Source organism: Lactuca virosa, chromosome 3, assembly GCF_052849685.1.
Source record: "Lactuca virosa cultivar CGN04683 chromosome 3, Lactuca_virosa_CGN04683_v6, whole genome shotgun sequence".
Taxonomy (NCBI): Eukaryota; Viridiplantae; Streptophyta; class Magnoliopsida; order Asterales; family Asteraceae; genus Lactuca; species Lactuca virosa.
The window spans coordinates 288,168,794-288,184,563 of NC_136428.1; the positions used below are offsets into that span (position 1 = coordinate 288,168,794).

The following is a 15,770-nucleotide window of genomic DNA, read 5'->3' on the forward strand; positions in this document are numbered from 1 at the left end:
TATATATATATATATATATATATATATATATATATATATATATATATATAGAGAGAGAGAGAGAGAGAGGAAGGATCATTTGAGAACTCAAAGTTTCCCGAGAACCTGAGAACCAAACTAGGGTCGTTAGATAAAAATAATAAAAGGTTAGGATCATTTGTGGCATTTTTGTAAATACATGGTAAAAAAACAACACGGGGGTATGATAACTAAATGATTCAGGGGCATTTTAGAGATGAATTACATGTGCATCTCTCTCTCTCTATCTCATCCAACCTCCTACCGTCACATCGCCTCCAAAGACGGCCCCTTCACTCATCTTCTTCTTCATCGTCGTTGTCTTTGGTCGCCGGAGACGATGTCTTCATCCGTCATGACTCCAATCGTTGAACATGGAGGAGCATCAATTCGGTAAATCATATGTGTCACAGGAAGAAGACGATTACAGGTTCACTCTCTTCAAAACTAACCTCCGTCCGCCACACAAATCGTCATCAAAAGCTTGATCTGTCGGCTTATCCATGGCGACACTAGATTCTCCGACATGGCTCCATTGGAATTTCGAAAGCATCTCGGATTGAGATCTCGATTTCATCTCAATTTCCACGCCGACACTAGCGAGGCTCTGATCCTTCTGACAAACATTTCAAAACTATAGTCGATCATCTGGAAGAGGAATTACCACTCGCCGACCATCTGATACTCGAGCTTCTGTACCTTGATTGTTGCATCATAATCTTAATTGATTTTATATAATGTTTTCATAATCATTCTGCAAACACTCTACACCGATAAGCTCTCTCTTTGTGCTAATCGTTTTGATTTGAATTATAACTTGTCGAGTTATGTGCTCATAGTTGTTTTTGATGCGTTTTTTTATACGGATTCAATCGATACGAAGATTGAACTGCTTATTTAAATTAACACCTTCATAAAATCTCATTGTTCTAATTGCTTATTGACCTAAGAACAGAAATTGAAGTGGGATCTGCAAAAGGTAAGAAATCAAAAGAATATATGGAGAAAGGAGAGTTGATTCCAGATGAGATAGTTGTCATGGTACGTATGATTCTTTGACCTTCATTGTAAAACTTTATATATAGAGCTTTTTATAATTATTTCTTCCCTGGAAATAGATGGTGAAGGATCGTTTATCACAATCAGATTCTGCTGAAAAAGGTGTTGGGTTTTGAGCATTCTAACACTCCTAAGGTGTTCATGTAACCCTAAATACCTTGGATCTATGTTTTCACTAATTATACATGCAATGGTGTTTCCGAAGTATTAAACCTATGACTAGCATACAATTGACATATACCACACAAGAATCTAGTTATGATAACATACCTTATAGTGGACATTGAAGTCTTGATGTATCTAGCCTTAAGAGCTTAGCCCCAATAGTGTGGAAGCCTCAAGTGGAATCACAAATCACCATCAACAACTTGGAAGAACTTGAGAGAATATGGAGCTCACTAAAATCGGCCACCTTTTCTTTCACGCACACTAGCGCGAATTTTGTGAGCCAAGGACCCATTTATATATTATGGAGGATTAGGGTTACATCCATGTAAACCCTAATACCCATGACCGTTCATTTACATAGGATCCATGGGTTAAAAGCTCCATGGACTTCCATACACTTTTAGCCCATCCTAAATAACCCTTGGCCCATTCCATATATATATATATATATATATATATATATATATATATATATATATATATATATATATATATATATATATATATATATATATATATATATATATATATATATATATAAGAGTCCATATTTAATTAGCCTCTTTTGATCACTAAATTAATTTCAAATTAACTCTTGATCAATACTAATTAAATAATATGATTTCATATTAATATATTATAACTTATAATATATTAATAAATCATAAATATCCTTTTCTCATAAGTTTATCCATACAAATTGTTCCGGTGAAGTGCAACCCAAATGGACCATGCCGGTTCGGGTCAAGTCATACCAATTATAGTTATGGATTAGACACTAATCCAATAGTCTCCCACTTGGATAAGTCTAATAACTATTATTGCAAGTACGATTTCATAACCCGACTAGCAATCGTAGCTCTTAAAGCCGTTGTCAAACTCTGAACAAATCAAATGACGCATCCATTAGATAAGTGATCATATATTCCTCCATTCTAGATATCATATGGACTGAGACATGGATTATAATCATTCTCTCTGTCCATTTGTTGTTTCCCGATTTTTGATTTATGACAACTGACTAATTGAACAAATCAAATCAGTCCAGGCTTGGCCAAGCACTTAAGGGTGTCATCAGTAAATCATTGAGGGGCCCACAGATATCGCTTTTATCCCTTTAAGGGTAAAAGGAATGGATAAAGTTTGACTCATATGCTTGTACTAACTACTTGTTGAATCATACACAAAGGCACGTTTTATAACATTGAGTTACCAATGCGTTTCCGTGCAATCAATGTATAACCAACTCATAGTCAACAACTCATATCTCTAGGTTTGAAGAATATAAGATATTATCGTCTCATAATTCACTCGTGATTAAATCCATGAAGTGAGTCAAATGAGCGTGGGTTTAGTCCAATACTCTGAACTTATGAGCACTCATGAATGTTGTAGCAACCATTGCTATGTCTAATGAACCTTAGACAAATCTTACAAGCCAGATTCATGACATTCTTGATTCATATCTACTTCCAACATATGACCGACTGTGGATGGTTTGAATAACTTAGTCATTCGGGAAGAACGACCTAGTTATTCTGGAAGTCAAAACATGCAAAGTGAAACACAAGAATAATACTAATCCTATATGGCCCCAACACTTTCAGAGTGAATAAAACACCTTTTATCTAAGCACCATATTGATTACTCATTATTCAATGTTTCGATTCATCAACTTAATACTTAAATTAAAACAATAGTCATGCCATGCTCCAAGCATGCACACTATGTTTGTCCAAACAATAGCTATGCCATACTCCAAGTATGCACACTATGTTTGTCTATGGTCCTTACTTTGTGAAACAGATCAATTGACAATATTTCAATGATGCTCATTTCACAATCCCAATCCTTACTTTGTAAATGTAAGAATACCAAATTCTTGCAATTTACCGTAATCTGTTAGATCCTAAACTTATATGCAATTATCCCCTTGTAATGACTATGCCCAAGTCACAAAGACTTGCAACAAACATTACAAAGTATTCCAATGGAGATCAATTCCATGGAAACGAAGTCTCACATTCAAAGTACATTCCTTTGAATATCCTTCTTGCATTAACTTTTCTAATCTTACACAGATTTAAATAATAACTTCCACCTATGGAGACATTTACTATATGCCCATTTTGACTATCACTTGTGAACAAGAGTTGCCTCTTTTCAGAGTATGTCAATATGGTCCTTTCCAAAGTTTAACACTATACGTCCAACAGTCCCTGAGCAACCAATCTTTGGTAAACCTCAGATTGTCCTCGACAATTGCTTAATCATTTTAGTCATATCCAATACTAGACCTTTTCTCCTCTTAATGCCCCCAAGCATTTGGAAAATTCAGAAAGGATAAATATTATAGCACATGCAATCGATCCTATACCCGAAGCATATGGGACATGATTCATGCTATAAATTTTTTTTGCCATGTTCTCACAATTCGAACTATGAAGAGGGATGTCGTAATCATAATCGAATTTGAGAACGCAACATATACAGAATTTCCTTATGTTGAACCATTCCAACATAACATTCATGTATATCCTTGACTAAAGTTGATTAAAATCTCAATCTAAGCTTCTAGAATTAGAATGAAGTTTAAATCCTCTCCCTTAATTATAGCAAACAACTTTTCAAAACGAATTGAATCTTTTGTTTTCTATAATTAACATTGCTAACTAGCAACATAATAATCATGCTCCCACTAGCATAATGATTATTATCTTACTAGCATACCACTTATGATCCCACTAGCTTTGACATGTATCCAGGAATCAGCTGGACTTCTAGAAATCAATACTTTACTGACTTTCTTTACCAAAGTTCAGATTTCTGATACGAGATGCTTTGATAAGGTTTTATCAAAAATCATACACCTTTCCTTAGATAGCTCACATGTGTGTCTAAACAGTTATGAAGAGGGATGTCGTAATCATAATGTTTAGACCTTTTGCCATTCTCACAAGTCCATGTTAGTGTGTCGTTTAACCACACGCGCTCCACTAATGACTTTGAGAATGCAAATATCACAATTGCTATCTACTTAAAATCTACTTAGTGAAAGAGTTTCCTCACCATCATTTTCATGAATCGGAGAGAAACCTTATGACACTTAGATTTTTATAGTGTATGTGTTCCTATCCATGTGAATTTGTCATAGCCATAATCACAAGACAAGGTTAGTGACAAAATCCAAACTCATATAGACTGAATTTGTTCAATCTTAATTTCTTGCCACCCGGCAGCACAAGGGCCTACCGTTGCTTCCAGGTTGTTATGCAAGCAATTGAGAACTCATAGAACTCATATGCAAAGTCAACTTTTAACTGGAATAGACACAGAAATAAGAATATGTCAACATGATAGGCTACAAACCTCAAGTCGTGGGCTAGTGATTAACAATACTCTTGATTAGTTCTTAAAACTTTCTCAATATCTTTTAAGACTCCCACTGCCCTCTTGACATATAAGATTCCCTTTGTCCAGAATCATTTCTTGACAAAACAAATATTCAAGCGTTAGTGCAGATTCTTATCAAGTTAAACACTTCACACAATTGGTCTTAGTTGGTCTTTGTTTTATCCAAAACATCACAACTTACCAATTTCAAATGTACAAGAGTAAGAACCATGTTACTCTACATTTGATAAGTGTTATAAACTTTCTAAAGATTATGTCACTCAAGTTACAATCTTAGAGTATGACTCTAAGACTTGATTTTTGGAACGAAGTATGATTTATCTTTTGATTTAACCATTTCAACAATTCATGATTCCTCTCCTTAGCCAAACAAATGCACTAAGGTTTTCTTAGAGGATCAATTGTGGTATGGTTCCATGATCACTAAGATAATCATAAAACAAGATACTCAAGTACTCTCCCATCTCTTCATATTGGAGAAACTTTTATCTTTCTGCCTTATTTGATTCTTTTTATCCATCCGGCCATACATTGAAACTTTTCCAATATTTCAGAATTACACTTAAACTTGTAAGTATAACCATATATACTAAACGAATAATCTTATCGATCTTTGTGGTGGACCTGACCAGCGCACAACCTAGTGTACCTAATCCTTCAGTCCTTCACTTGACTCACACATACATGTGAACAAGGAATTAGTCTTAATTTCCCAAAAATGAAAATTCTCACTCATCATATAATACAACTTGCATGATTCCAAGTTTCTATCCAACTGAAACTTGGGTGATGAGAATCTTTCCTTATTTGATAAATTATGACATTACCACAAATGAAAGAATCAAATCCATTTTCCAATATTGCTTATCAATGGAAACATATAAACAACAATTTTTCACAATTGCCATTGTAAGGATACTTGAAATAAATAAATCAAAAATTTTTTCTTTTTATTTTAAAACTTGCGGAAAAATCTTATCCTTACAATGCAAATACATATGAAAACTATGTTGATATCTATTCCTAAGCAATCTATCGTAACTCTTAAGCAGTTCTTCAAAATTCTGATCAGAATCAGCATACTCTTTCTTTAAGCTTCCTTTGATTTTCTAAAACATCAAAATGTAATTAGATTACATTATGTATTAAGAATCTCCAAAAGATACTTAATAGAGTTAGATAATGGACTTTACCTAAAGTAGAGTCAAACTTTTGACTTTACCAGATCTTTCAGATAAATTGGGCAGCTTCGCAACCAATGTCCCTTATTTTGGCAATAGAAACATATGGACTCTTTGGAAATGGTACATGAGAATATCTCAGACTTATCCTTTCTCTTTACCATTAGGTCAAATGACTTGACCATGGCCGATCCCTTTCCATTGAGAAGAGAAAGCTTTTCTGGATTTCTAATGTTACCATTGTCAATGTCCATGGATGTTTGGGAAGTTGATCTTCCAATCAAATTTGCTTTGCCAGTGCCCCAAATCATTGCTGATTTAGCAGCATCAAGCAAATAGGTAAGATCATTAAGGTTCATGTCTTGATCTGTTATCAGGGTGTGACTGAAGAACAAAGTCAACAACCAGCTACCTTGAGACTTCGACACCTGACTCTCCCGACTTGCCAATAGGGATTGAGTGACCTTGAACTTTTTAAGTATTTGAACTTGTGGGATAAGGAGAATAATTGGAGGAGGTGCAGAAGCATGATTTCCAGTCCCATTAATGCACAACAAATGGATTAATCTTTCACCTTGAATGCCATGTGGGATATCATCTTCAATAGGAAAGCTTGTTCCTAAAGATTTGGGAAGACCATAGTTGTCTTAACTACACATCTATAATGGGAGAAATTCAAGTTTAGTTGATTTAAAGTCCTTAATATAACACCCAATATGAAATATTAAGGCTAGGATCCAACAACCTATTTCTAACCGGAATAGGGATGCCGTAATCCAAGCTATAAAATAGTTGAAGGTAGGTAAACGACGATTTACCAATTTCCACCATGAAAACAAAATATAATTAAGTTTTAATTACATTTGAAACTCCTAGATCTTTTGAGATACATTGAACTTTCAATGGAATGTTTGAATCTCGATTGTGCCCTCTCAAGTTTGTGACTGGGATGCCGAGGATCACAAACAAGGTGTGAATAACCATGCAAATTGACTTGGTACCCTCAACTTTATCACCTAATTGATGTTCCAGTTAACCACACACGCTCCACCAATCTATGATAAACTTAAGTTACCCTTCACCACACATTGTTAGTCCCATGTTAGTGTGCCGGTTAACCACACACGCTCCACTAACGACTTAACAAAGGTGCAAAGTGTAATTTCATGGGTTAGCACCATTTCACATTTTCCTAACTAACTAAGATTGGGAATTTATAAGTGTTTACTTACTTAGTATTTATCATTATACTTTTAATGAAGGGAGAATTATAGTCGTTTTCTACCCGTTCGGCTAACGACCCTCCACCAGTCAATAAAGCGGTGGGTGAGAGTGGACACCCATTAAACTGCCATTTTATAGGCAGTAACCTTATACCCCCCTTAGATATTGGCTTCATGAATGAGGCCTACTAATGGTAAGATTGACTTTACTCTTATACATATATATATATATATATATATATATATATATATATATATATATATATATATATATATATATATATATATATATATATATATAAGTATTAGCTTTTAATATTATAATAGTACAAGGGTGTATTTTACACATTTAAAATATTTGGTGGTTTAATCTTATTAATTAAACTATACTCTTAATTTAATTAAACTTAAACCATGTCATTATGGAACTATTAACTCTTTTAAATAAACACTTTAATTAATTTAATGAAGTCCATAAAGTTTGAATTTTAACTTTTAAAATTCTAGGGTTTGGAATTAAAGCATTAATGTGTGTGAGACTTTACAAATTCCAAAACTTGATGGCAAGTTTTGAAATTATTCAAAACCTTCATTTTCATAACATATGAGTTTAATGTAGGTTTTTTTTAAAACTTTTAATGAAGAGACTCTTGAACATCCATAACTTGAGGACAAGTTATGGAGTTCATAAAACTATTTATGAGGAAAAGACTCTTCAAGTTTCTTAACCTATGGTTTTAATAACCTTTTTAATGTGACTTTTCATATAACTTGAGGAAAAGTTACAAAAACACATATTATGAATAACTTTTAGATTAATTTGGATTGAAATCAACTATCACAAACATGTCTAGCAATATTCATAATCTTGATTAAACTCATATGAACAAGGCAATTCAAATCAAACAATTTTTCATGTAATTAGCCTAATCATTAAAATAATACAAAACATGAAACTTTTGACAATTATCTTTTGAATTGGATTAGAATGATCATTACCACATCAAAAACAGGTTTTATAAGTCCAAAACAGTTTAAGGTAATGATTCTAGACTAATTCCAGCCTTAAAAGTCGAAAATATGCTGTCAGGGGCTTCTACTCGTCGAGTGTATGAACCTACCGACGAGTAGGATGAATTTCTTCATGGAATCGGCGAGTCCATCAATGGACTCGGCGAGTCCAGTTCCCAGATAGCCAGAAAATCGATTTTTTTCAGCTTTTTCAGCAATTTGCATCAAGTATAATTGAAAACAAGCCTAGGCTCTGATACCACTGTTGGATTTTGAGCATTCTAACACTCCTAAGGTGTTCATGCAACCCTAAATACCTTGGATCTATGTTTTCACTAATTATACATGCAATGGTGTTTCCAAGGTATTAAACCTATGACTAGCATACAATTGACATATACCACACAAGAATCTAGTTAGGATAACATACCTTATAGTGGAGATTGAAGTCTTGATGTATCTAGTCTTAAGAGCTTAGCCCCAATAGTGTGGAAGCCTCAAGTGGAATCACAAATCACCATCAACAACTTGGAACAACTGGAGAGAATATAGAGCTCACTAAAATAGGCCACCTTTTCTTTCACACACACTAGCGCGAATTTTTTGAGCCAAGGACCCATTTATATATTATGGAGGATTAGGGTTACATCCATGTAAACCCTAATACCCATGACCTTTCATTTACATAGGATCCATGCGTTAAAAGCTTCATGGACTATCCATGGACTTCCATACACTTTTAGCCCATCCTAAATAAACCTTGGCCCATTCCATATATATATACATATATATATATATATATATATATATATATATATATATATATATATATATATATATATAAGAGTCAATATTTAATTAACCTCTTTTGATCACTAAATTAATTCCAAATTAACTCTTGATCAATACTAATTAAATAATATGATTTCATATTAATATATTATAACTTATAATATATTAATAAATCATAAATATCCTTTTCTCATAAGTTTATCCATACAAATTGTTCCGGTGAAGTGCAACCCAAATGGACCATGCCGGGTCGGGTCAAGTCATACCAATTATAGTTATGGACTTAGACACTAATCCAACAAAAGGTTGGCTTTTAGATGGATACCCAAGAAGCTCATCACAAGCAACTACACTTCAAGCCTTTGGTTTCCATCCATACCTTTTTATTCATATTGAAGTGAGATTTGTAAATTATGTTGTTGTTTTTTTGTTTGGATTGAATTTGAAGGTACATTTGTATCTATTTTGTTTGATTGATTTTTAACAGGCTCCTCAGGAGATTCTGGTTGATAGAGTGGTTGGGCGTAGGTTGGATCCTGTTACTGGTAGAATATATCATTTGACATATTCACCCCTCGAAACTGAAGAAATTGCTGCAAGGCTCACCCAACGTTTTGATGACACAGAAGAAAGAGTAAGTTTTTGTTAAATTCAATTCTTTTTACAGTTGTTATGAGTTTTGCATTTTATCATGTAAATGATTAATTATTATATTTATCAGGTAAAGCTTCGGCTGCAAACACATAACCAAAATGTTGAATCAGTCCTTTCCATGTTTGAAGATATTACAGTCAAGGTATGCATGTAACTTTACACTTGTTGACTTTACCTCAAATTTAAACTTGGTTAAATGATTGTTGTTAGTACATTTGTGACTTCTAATGCTTTCATTTTTAATATGTTCTGCAGTCATTGGTCATTGATGAACTTGAATTCTGGAAACTATTCATGGTTCATAGTTAGCTTAGGAGGTTAGTACATTTTTGAATTCTAATGATTTCATTTTCACTTACTTATAATTTAGCTAAAGTTGTGTACATGAAAAAGCTTGAAGATGTTGTCTCTGATAAAGATGTTGTTGAAATAATTGAAATGAAAATTTTGTCCATGATTATTTGAAGCTAAACTCTGGGCCAAGTATGGCCGAACATATTGTGAACCCTGTGATAGGGAAATGGTATGTAAGACATTTCATGACTTTCCATTAAAACTATTGTTAGTTATTAATGTAGGCATCAAAAAATGTCATTTTATAAAAAAAACTTCGAAAGGATAACTACTATTAGTATACATAGTTGCCCTTTTACTTTAACTTTGTATAGTGAGAAAACTTTCTTTCATATTGGCATATTGCAAGATTTTGATTATCTTTCTTGTTGCAGCATCTTGATTTGGATTCTAGAAAGACGTATCTTTATCAGTGTTATGTGAGTGTCGATTAAAATCACCAATTCAAGGTTTGTATTATGTTCTTCCTTATCACTGCACGTGTGCTTGGACTCATCCTTGTTTCTCCTTTATGCAAAACTCCTTCATGGACAGAATGGTTGTGTAACAAGGTTAATTCTCAATGTTGTAAACTTATGTTCTCACCATACATTCAAAATAGATTGTTTTCATACCAATAGTGATGCTCATGTGGTTGGTATATCTGAAGATGGGCATCTCTTTTTTGGGATTTGGTGGATACATTTGTGGTTTTAAGTTTCCAAGCTCACTCCTTGTTGGTAAGAGATTCATTTGAATTTTTTTTTGATAGAATCACATGGGATTCACATGTAAATCACATATGAATAAGATGTAATTCACACGTAAATCACAAGTTGGTCACATATGAGTTACATATGATTCACATGTAAATCACAATTACACGTGATTCACATGTAAATGACATGTATTTCACATATAACACTACAAGAAAAACGCGATTTTGCTACGGAAGGAATCCCTTGCGAAAAGCTGAAATTCCGTTGCAAAAGACGAATAGCGACGGAATTTGCAACGACCTATTTCTGTCCCTAAAAATGCCGTAGCGAGGGGTTTGCAAAGGAAACGATAATTTCGTCGCAATTGTGACAACGGAATGAAATCCGTGGTAGATGGTATTATGTCGTGTATTTCGTAGTAGGTTTCCATCACAAACTTCGTGGTAGTTCTTCCGTCACAAATTTCGTTGTATTTAATCCCTTGCAAAATCCGTGGTGATGAATCCCTAGCTAAATCCGTTGTGATGAATCCCTAGCTAAATCTGTGGTGATGAATCCCTAGCTAAATCCGTTGTGATGAATCCCTAGCTAAATCTGTGGTGATGAATCCCTAGCGAAATCCGTGGTGATGAATCCATAGCTAAATCCGTTGTGATGAATCCCTAGATAAATGCATTGTGATGAATCCCTAGCAAAATCCGTAGTGATTAATCTCTAGCTAAACCGGTTGTAATGAATCCCTAACAAAATCCATGGTTTATATTCCATAGCAGATTCCATCGAAAATAGCGTAGAAATATTTTCGTTGCAAAGCTGGATAGCTACGAATGGATAATTAATTTAAAAATTAAATCCTAATTATTTTGTAGTAATATATATAAACAAAAATAAAAAAAAAAATCAAATAACATTTATATCATAAAATAAAAAAATAAATATGTATTACATTGGAAAATAAAAATTGGTTAATCTAAAATTAATAACTTGCGATAAACAAATCAACACTCTATTATCTACTATTTTTGCAGTTCTTTAAAAGCCTTAACAATTTTCTTTGCCGATTGTAGTTATCATTCAAGCTGCTTGCGTTTTGTGTTGTGTTGTTGATCTTTGGCTTTCATTATTTCCATAAGTTCTTCGTTTTCCTCATTTTGTTTACATGGAAACTCTCTCAATTCTTCTAATTCATCATTTTTTTCCGAAATATAACATAGTTCCATTGTACCGTTAATCATCGAAATCACCTTTACAAATAAGCCAAATATAAGTAAAATACAATTAGCATGTAGCAGGAATGTAAACGGAATCAAACTAATAGCAACCACCTAAAAATCAATTGACACTTCTAAATTTAAGAGCAACCAAACCTACTCCATTATGGGGACAAATAGCAAAACGACATTAACTTTTGGGGCTTCACCAAAAAAGCATCAAACCAATAAAGCAATGACCTGCATAGAACAACAAACAAATTTAATATACGATCCAATCAAAACCCACAAATTTTGATGAAAACACCTGAGCAAAAACATATCCAACCATCTCCAATGAAACCATTTAAGAATGATATCCCTACATGCTAATTTACAATACCATTGACCCTTTCAATGGTATTGTAAATTGTTGACTCCACCAACATTTGAAACTAAAAAAAGCAGCAAGCACCTTCATTAAGAAAAATAAATATATAAACTCCATAATTATCTCATTAACAATCATGTCTAAAGAAGGTTAAATAATTGACTCATTCCATCACTCCCTTTCTCTACACACACTAACACAAACATGACATGAAAGATGTACTACATTAATACAGATAAATCATAACAACACTAATAAAGATGGTACGAAAAAAAGCACAAAATCAAACAAAAGTATAAACTGACGCACCCATAAGCTATATATAACATAGGTCAACAACAAGACGATAAAAATGCATGTCTTGGATACTCATACACTATGACACCTTTCCTAATCCATTAAAATTTTTTTGTCATGGCCACTGTACCCTCGCTTATGCATTTAAACAAACAGGTTGTATGCATATCAATGTTCCACAAGGTACATATGAAATTAGTACCTTCAATGAACCCGTGTAATTAGATGTATTCCAATCGAGCAATATAAACATGAAGTACATGAAAAATGCAAAATAGGGCAGCAAAAAAATACAACTTGTAAAACAGCAAGCAAAACATATGAAAAAGAATTTCAATAGAGAAAATAAATTAATTGAGAATATACAAGATACCCAAGAACCCTAATTTATCAATCAGCTTAGTTAGGGTTTTTGAAATTACCTCTTGTTTTTTTTTATAAAAATTAGCATAACAGAGAACTGGGTAGACATATCTAGCATCAATCTCAGTCATTGATGACCAGCGCCTTCGTGAGTACCACATCTGACACCTCCCCCAACCGCATTTGTATCGCCTTCCCGAACAACCCTGCTCCTACTCTCCAACTTTCTTCGTCTTCATATATGTGATATCTCTGATTCAGTAGATCGAACTCACACAGTGTGTGTGCTGTTCGTTTCTCCCTATCGCAGAGAAAACACACACACGCATATCTTTATTTGTTTCTCTTTGTTTTGCCCTCTCTTGATCGTTCTATAGGGATAGATTTAGGGAAGCGGGGTTTTTAATTTTTTTTTTTGGTGATTTTCGTTTACGAAGGAGGGAACACTGAAATATTTTAAAAATATAGGAGGGAATATCAAAATTTATAAAAATTTATCTATCTTAAATTTAGGAAAAAATTTAAAGAAATAAAATTTATTATTATATAATTGTTATTTTATAATATTTATTATTATTTTTTATCTTATAATTAATAACTTTTTAATATAATCATTATTTTAAAACTTATATATCTATTAATATTTATAAATTCTGAATGATAATATAAATATTTTTTTTTCTACTCATGGCTTGAGTTGTGAAAAATAAAAAATTAGTAACTAGTGGTGAAGTGGTGAAGTAGGTGTCAATGGTAGTTGTTTATGATGTCCATGGATGACATATGGGTCATTGGTCAACATGGTAGTTGCTAATGGTGTCCATGGATGACATATGGGTCATTGGTCAACATGGTAGTTGCTTATGGTGCCCATGGATGACATATGGGTCATTGGTCAACATGGTAGTTGCTTATGGATGACATATGGGTCATTGGTCAACATGGTAGTTGCTTTTGGATGACATATGGATGTCATATGGGTCATTGGTCAACATGGTATTTGCTTATGAATGACATATGGATGACATATGGGTCATTAGTGTCCATGGATGACATATGGGTCATTGGTCAACATGGTAGTTGCTTATGGATGACATGTGGATACCATATGGGTCATTGGTCAACATGGTAGTTGCTTATGGTGTCCATGGATGACATATGGGTCATTGGTAAACATGGTAGTTGCTTATGGATGATATATGGATGACATATGGGTCATTGGTCAACATGGTAGTTGCTGATGGATGAGATATGGATGACATATGGGTCATTGGTGTCCATGGATGACATATCGGTCATTGGTTAACATGGTAGTTGCTTATGGATGACATATGGATGCCATATGGGTCATTGGTCAACGTGGTAGTTGCTTATGGATGACATATGGGTCATTGGTGTCCATGGATGACATATAGGCCATTGGTCAACATGGTAGTTTCTTATGGATGACATATGGATGCCATATGGATCATTGGTCAACATGGTAGTTGCTTATGGTGTCCATGGATGACATATGGGTCATTCGTCAACATGGTAGTTGCTTATGGATGACATATGGATGCCATATGGGTCATTGGTCAACATGGTAGTTGCTTATGGATGACATATGGGTCATTGATCAACATGGTAGTTGCTTATGGATGGCATATCGGTCATTGGTGTCCATGGATGACATATGGGTCGGTCATTGGTCAACATGGTAGTTGCTTATGGATGACATATGGATGCCAAATGGGTCATTGGTCAACATGGTATTTGCTTATGGTGTCCATGGATGACATATGGGTCATTAGTCAACATGGTAGTTGCTTATGGTGTCCATGGATGACATATGGGTCATTAGTCAACATGGTAGTTGCTTATGAATGACATATGGATGCCATATGGGTCGTTGGTCAATATGGTAGTTGCTTATGGATGACATAAGGATGACATATGGGTCATTGGTCAACATGGTAGTTGCTTATGGATGACATATGGATGACATATGGGTCATTGGTGTCCATGGATGACATATGGGCCGGTCATTGGTCAACATGGTAGTTGCTTTTGGATGACATATGGATGACATATGGGTCATTGGTCAAAATGGTAGTTGCTTATGGTGTCCATGGATGACATATGGGTCATTGGTCAACATGGTAGTTGCTTATGGATGACATATGGATGACATATGGGTCATTGGTGTCCATAGATGACATATGGGTCATTGGACAACATGGTAGTTGCTTATGGATGACATATGGATGTCATATGGGTCATTGGTCAACATGGTAGTTGCTTATGGATGACATATGGATGATATATGGGTCATTGGTGTCCATGGATGACATATGAGTCATTGGTCAACATGGTAGTTGCTTATGGATGACATATGGATGCCATATGGGTCATTAGTCAACATGGTAGTTGCTTATGGTGTCCATGGATGACATATGGGTCATTGGTAAACATGGTAGTTGCTTATGGATGACATATGGGTCATTGGTGTCCATGGATGACATATGGGTCATTGGTCAACATGGTAGTTGCTTATTGATGACATATGGTGCCATATGGCTCATTGGTCAACATGGTAGTTGCTTATGGATGACATATGGGTCATTGGTGTCTATGGATGATATATGGGTTATTGGTCAACATGATAGTTGTTTATGGATGACATATGGTTCATTGGTCAACATGGTAGTTGCTTATGGATGACATATGGTTGCCATATGGGTCATTGGTCAACATGGTAGTTGCTTATGGATGACATATGGATGACATATGGGTCATTGGTGTCCATGGATGACATATGGGTCATTGGTCAACATGGTAGTTGCTTATACATGACATATGGATGCCATATGGGTCATTGGTCAACATGGTAGTTGCTTATGGTGTCCATGGATGATATATGGGTCATTGGTCAACATGGTAGTTGCTTATGGATGACATATGGATAACATATGGGT

General features: G+C 34.3%; 1 protein-coding gene across 1 annotated transcript; it reads left to right on the plus strand.

Moving 5' to 3' along the window:
- The first annotated feature begins 392 nt into the window (after positions 1-392).
- Positions 393-10,308, plus strand: LOC145164651 (adenylate kinase 2, chloroplastic-like). Its single transcript, XM_079083363.1, has 8 exons — positions 393-448; positions 969-1,059; positions 1,137-1,179; positions 9,172-9,263; positions 9,354-9,500; positions 9,588-9,662; positions 9,776-9,817; positions 10,249-10,308. Exons 1-8 carry the CDS (start codon positions 393-395, stop codon positions 10,306-10,308), a joined length of 606 nt encoding a protein of 201 aa, XP_078939489.1.
- The last annotated feature ends 5,462 nt before the right edge of the window (positions 10,309-15,770 follow it).

Bases quoted from the DNA above. Each gene is read 5' to 3' on its own strand.
- LOC145164651 (XM_079083363.1), top strand. From the start codon at position 393: ATGGAGGAGCATCAATTCGGTAAATCATATGTGTCACAGGAAGAAGAC. The intron at 9,264-9,353 runs GTGAGATTTGTA...GATTTTTAACAG, and splicing joins ACCTTTTTATTCATATTGAA to GCTCCTCAGGAGATTCTGGT. The intron at 9,501-9,587 runs GTAAGTTTTTGT...TATATTTATCAG, and splicing joins TTGATGACACAGAAGAAAGA to GTAAAGCTTCGGCTGCAAAC.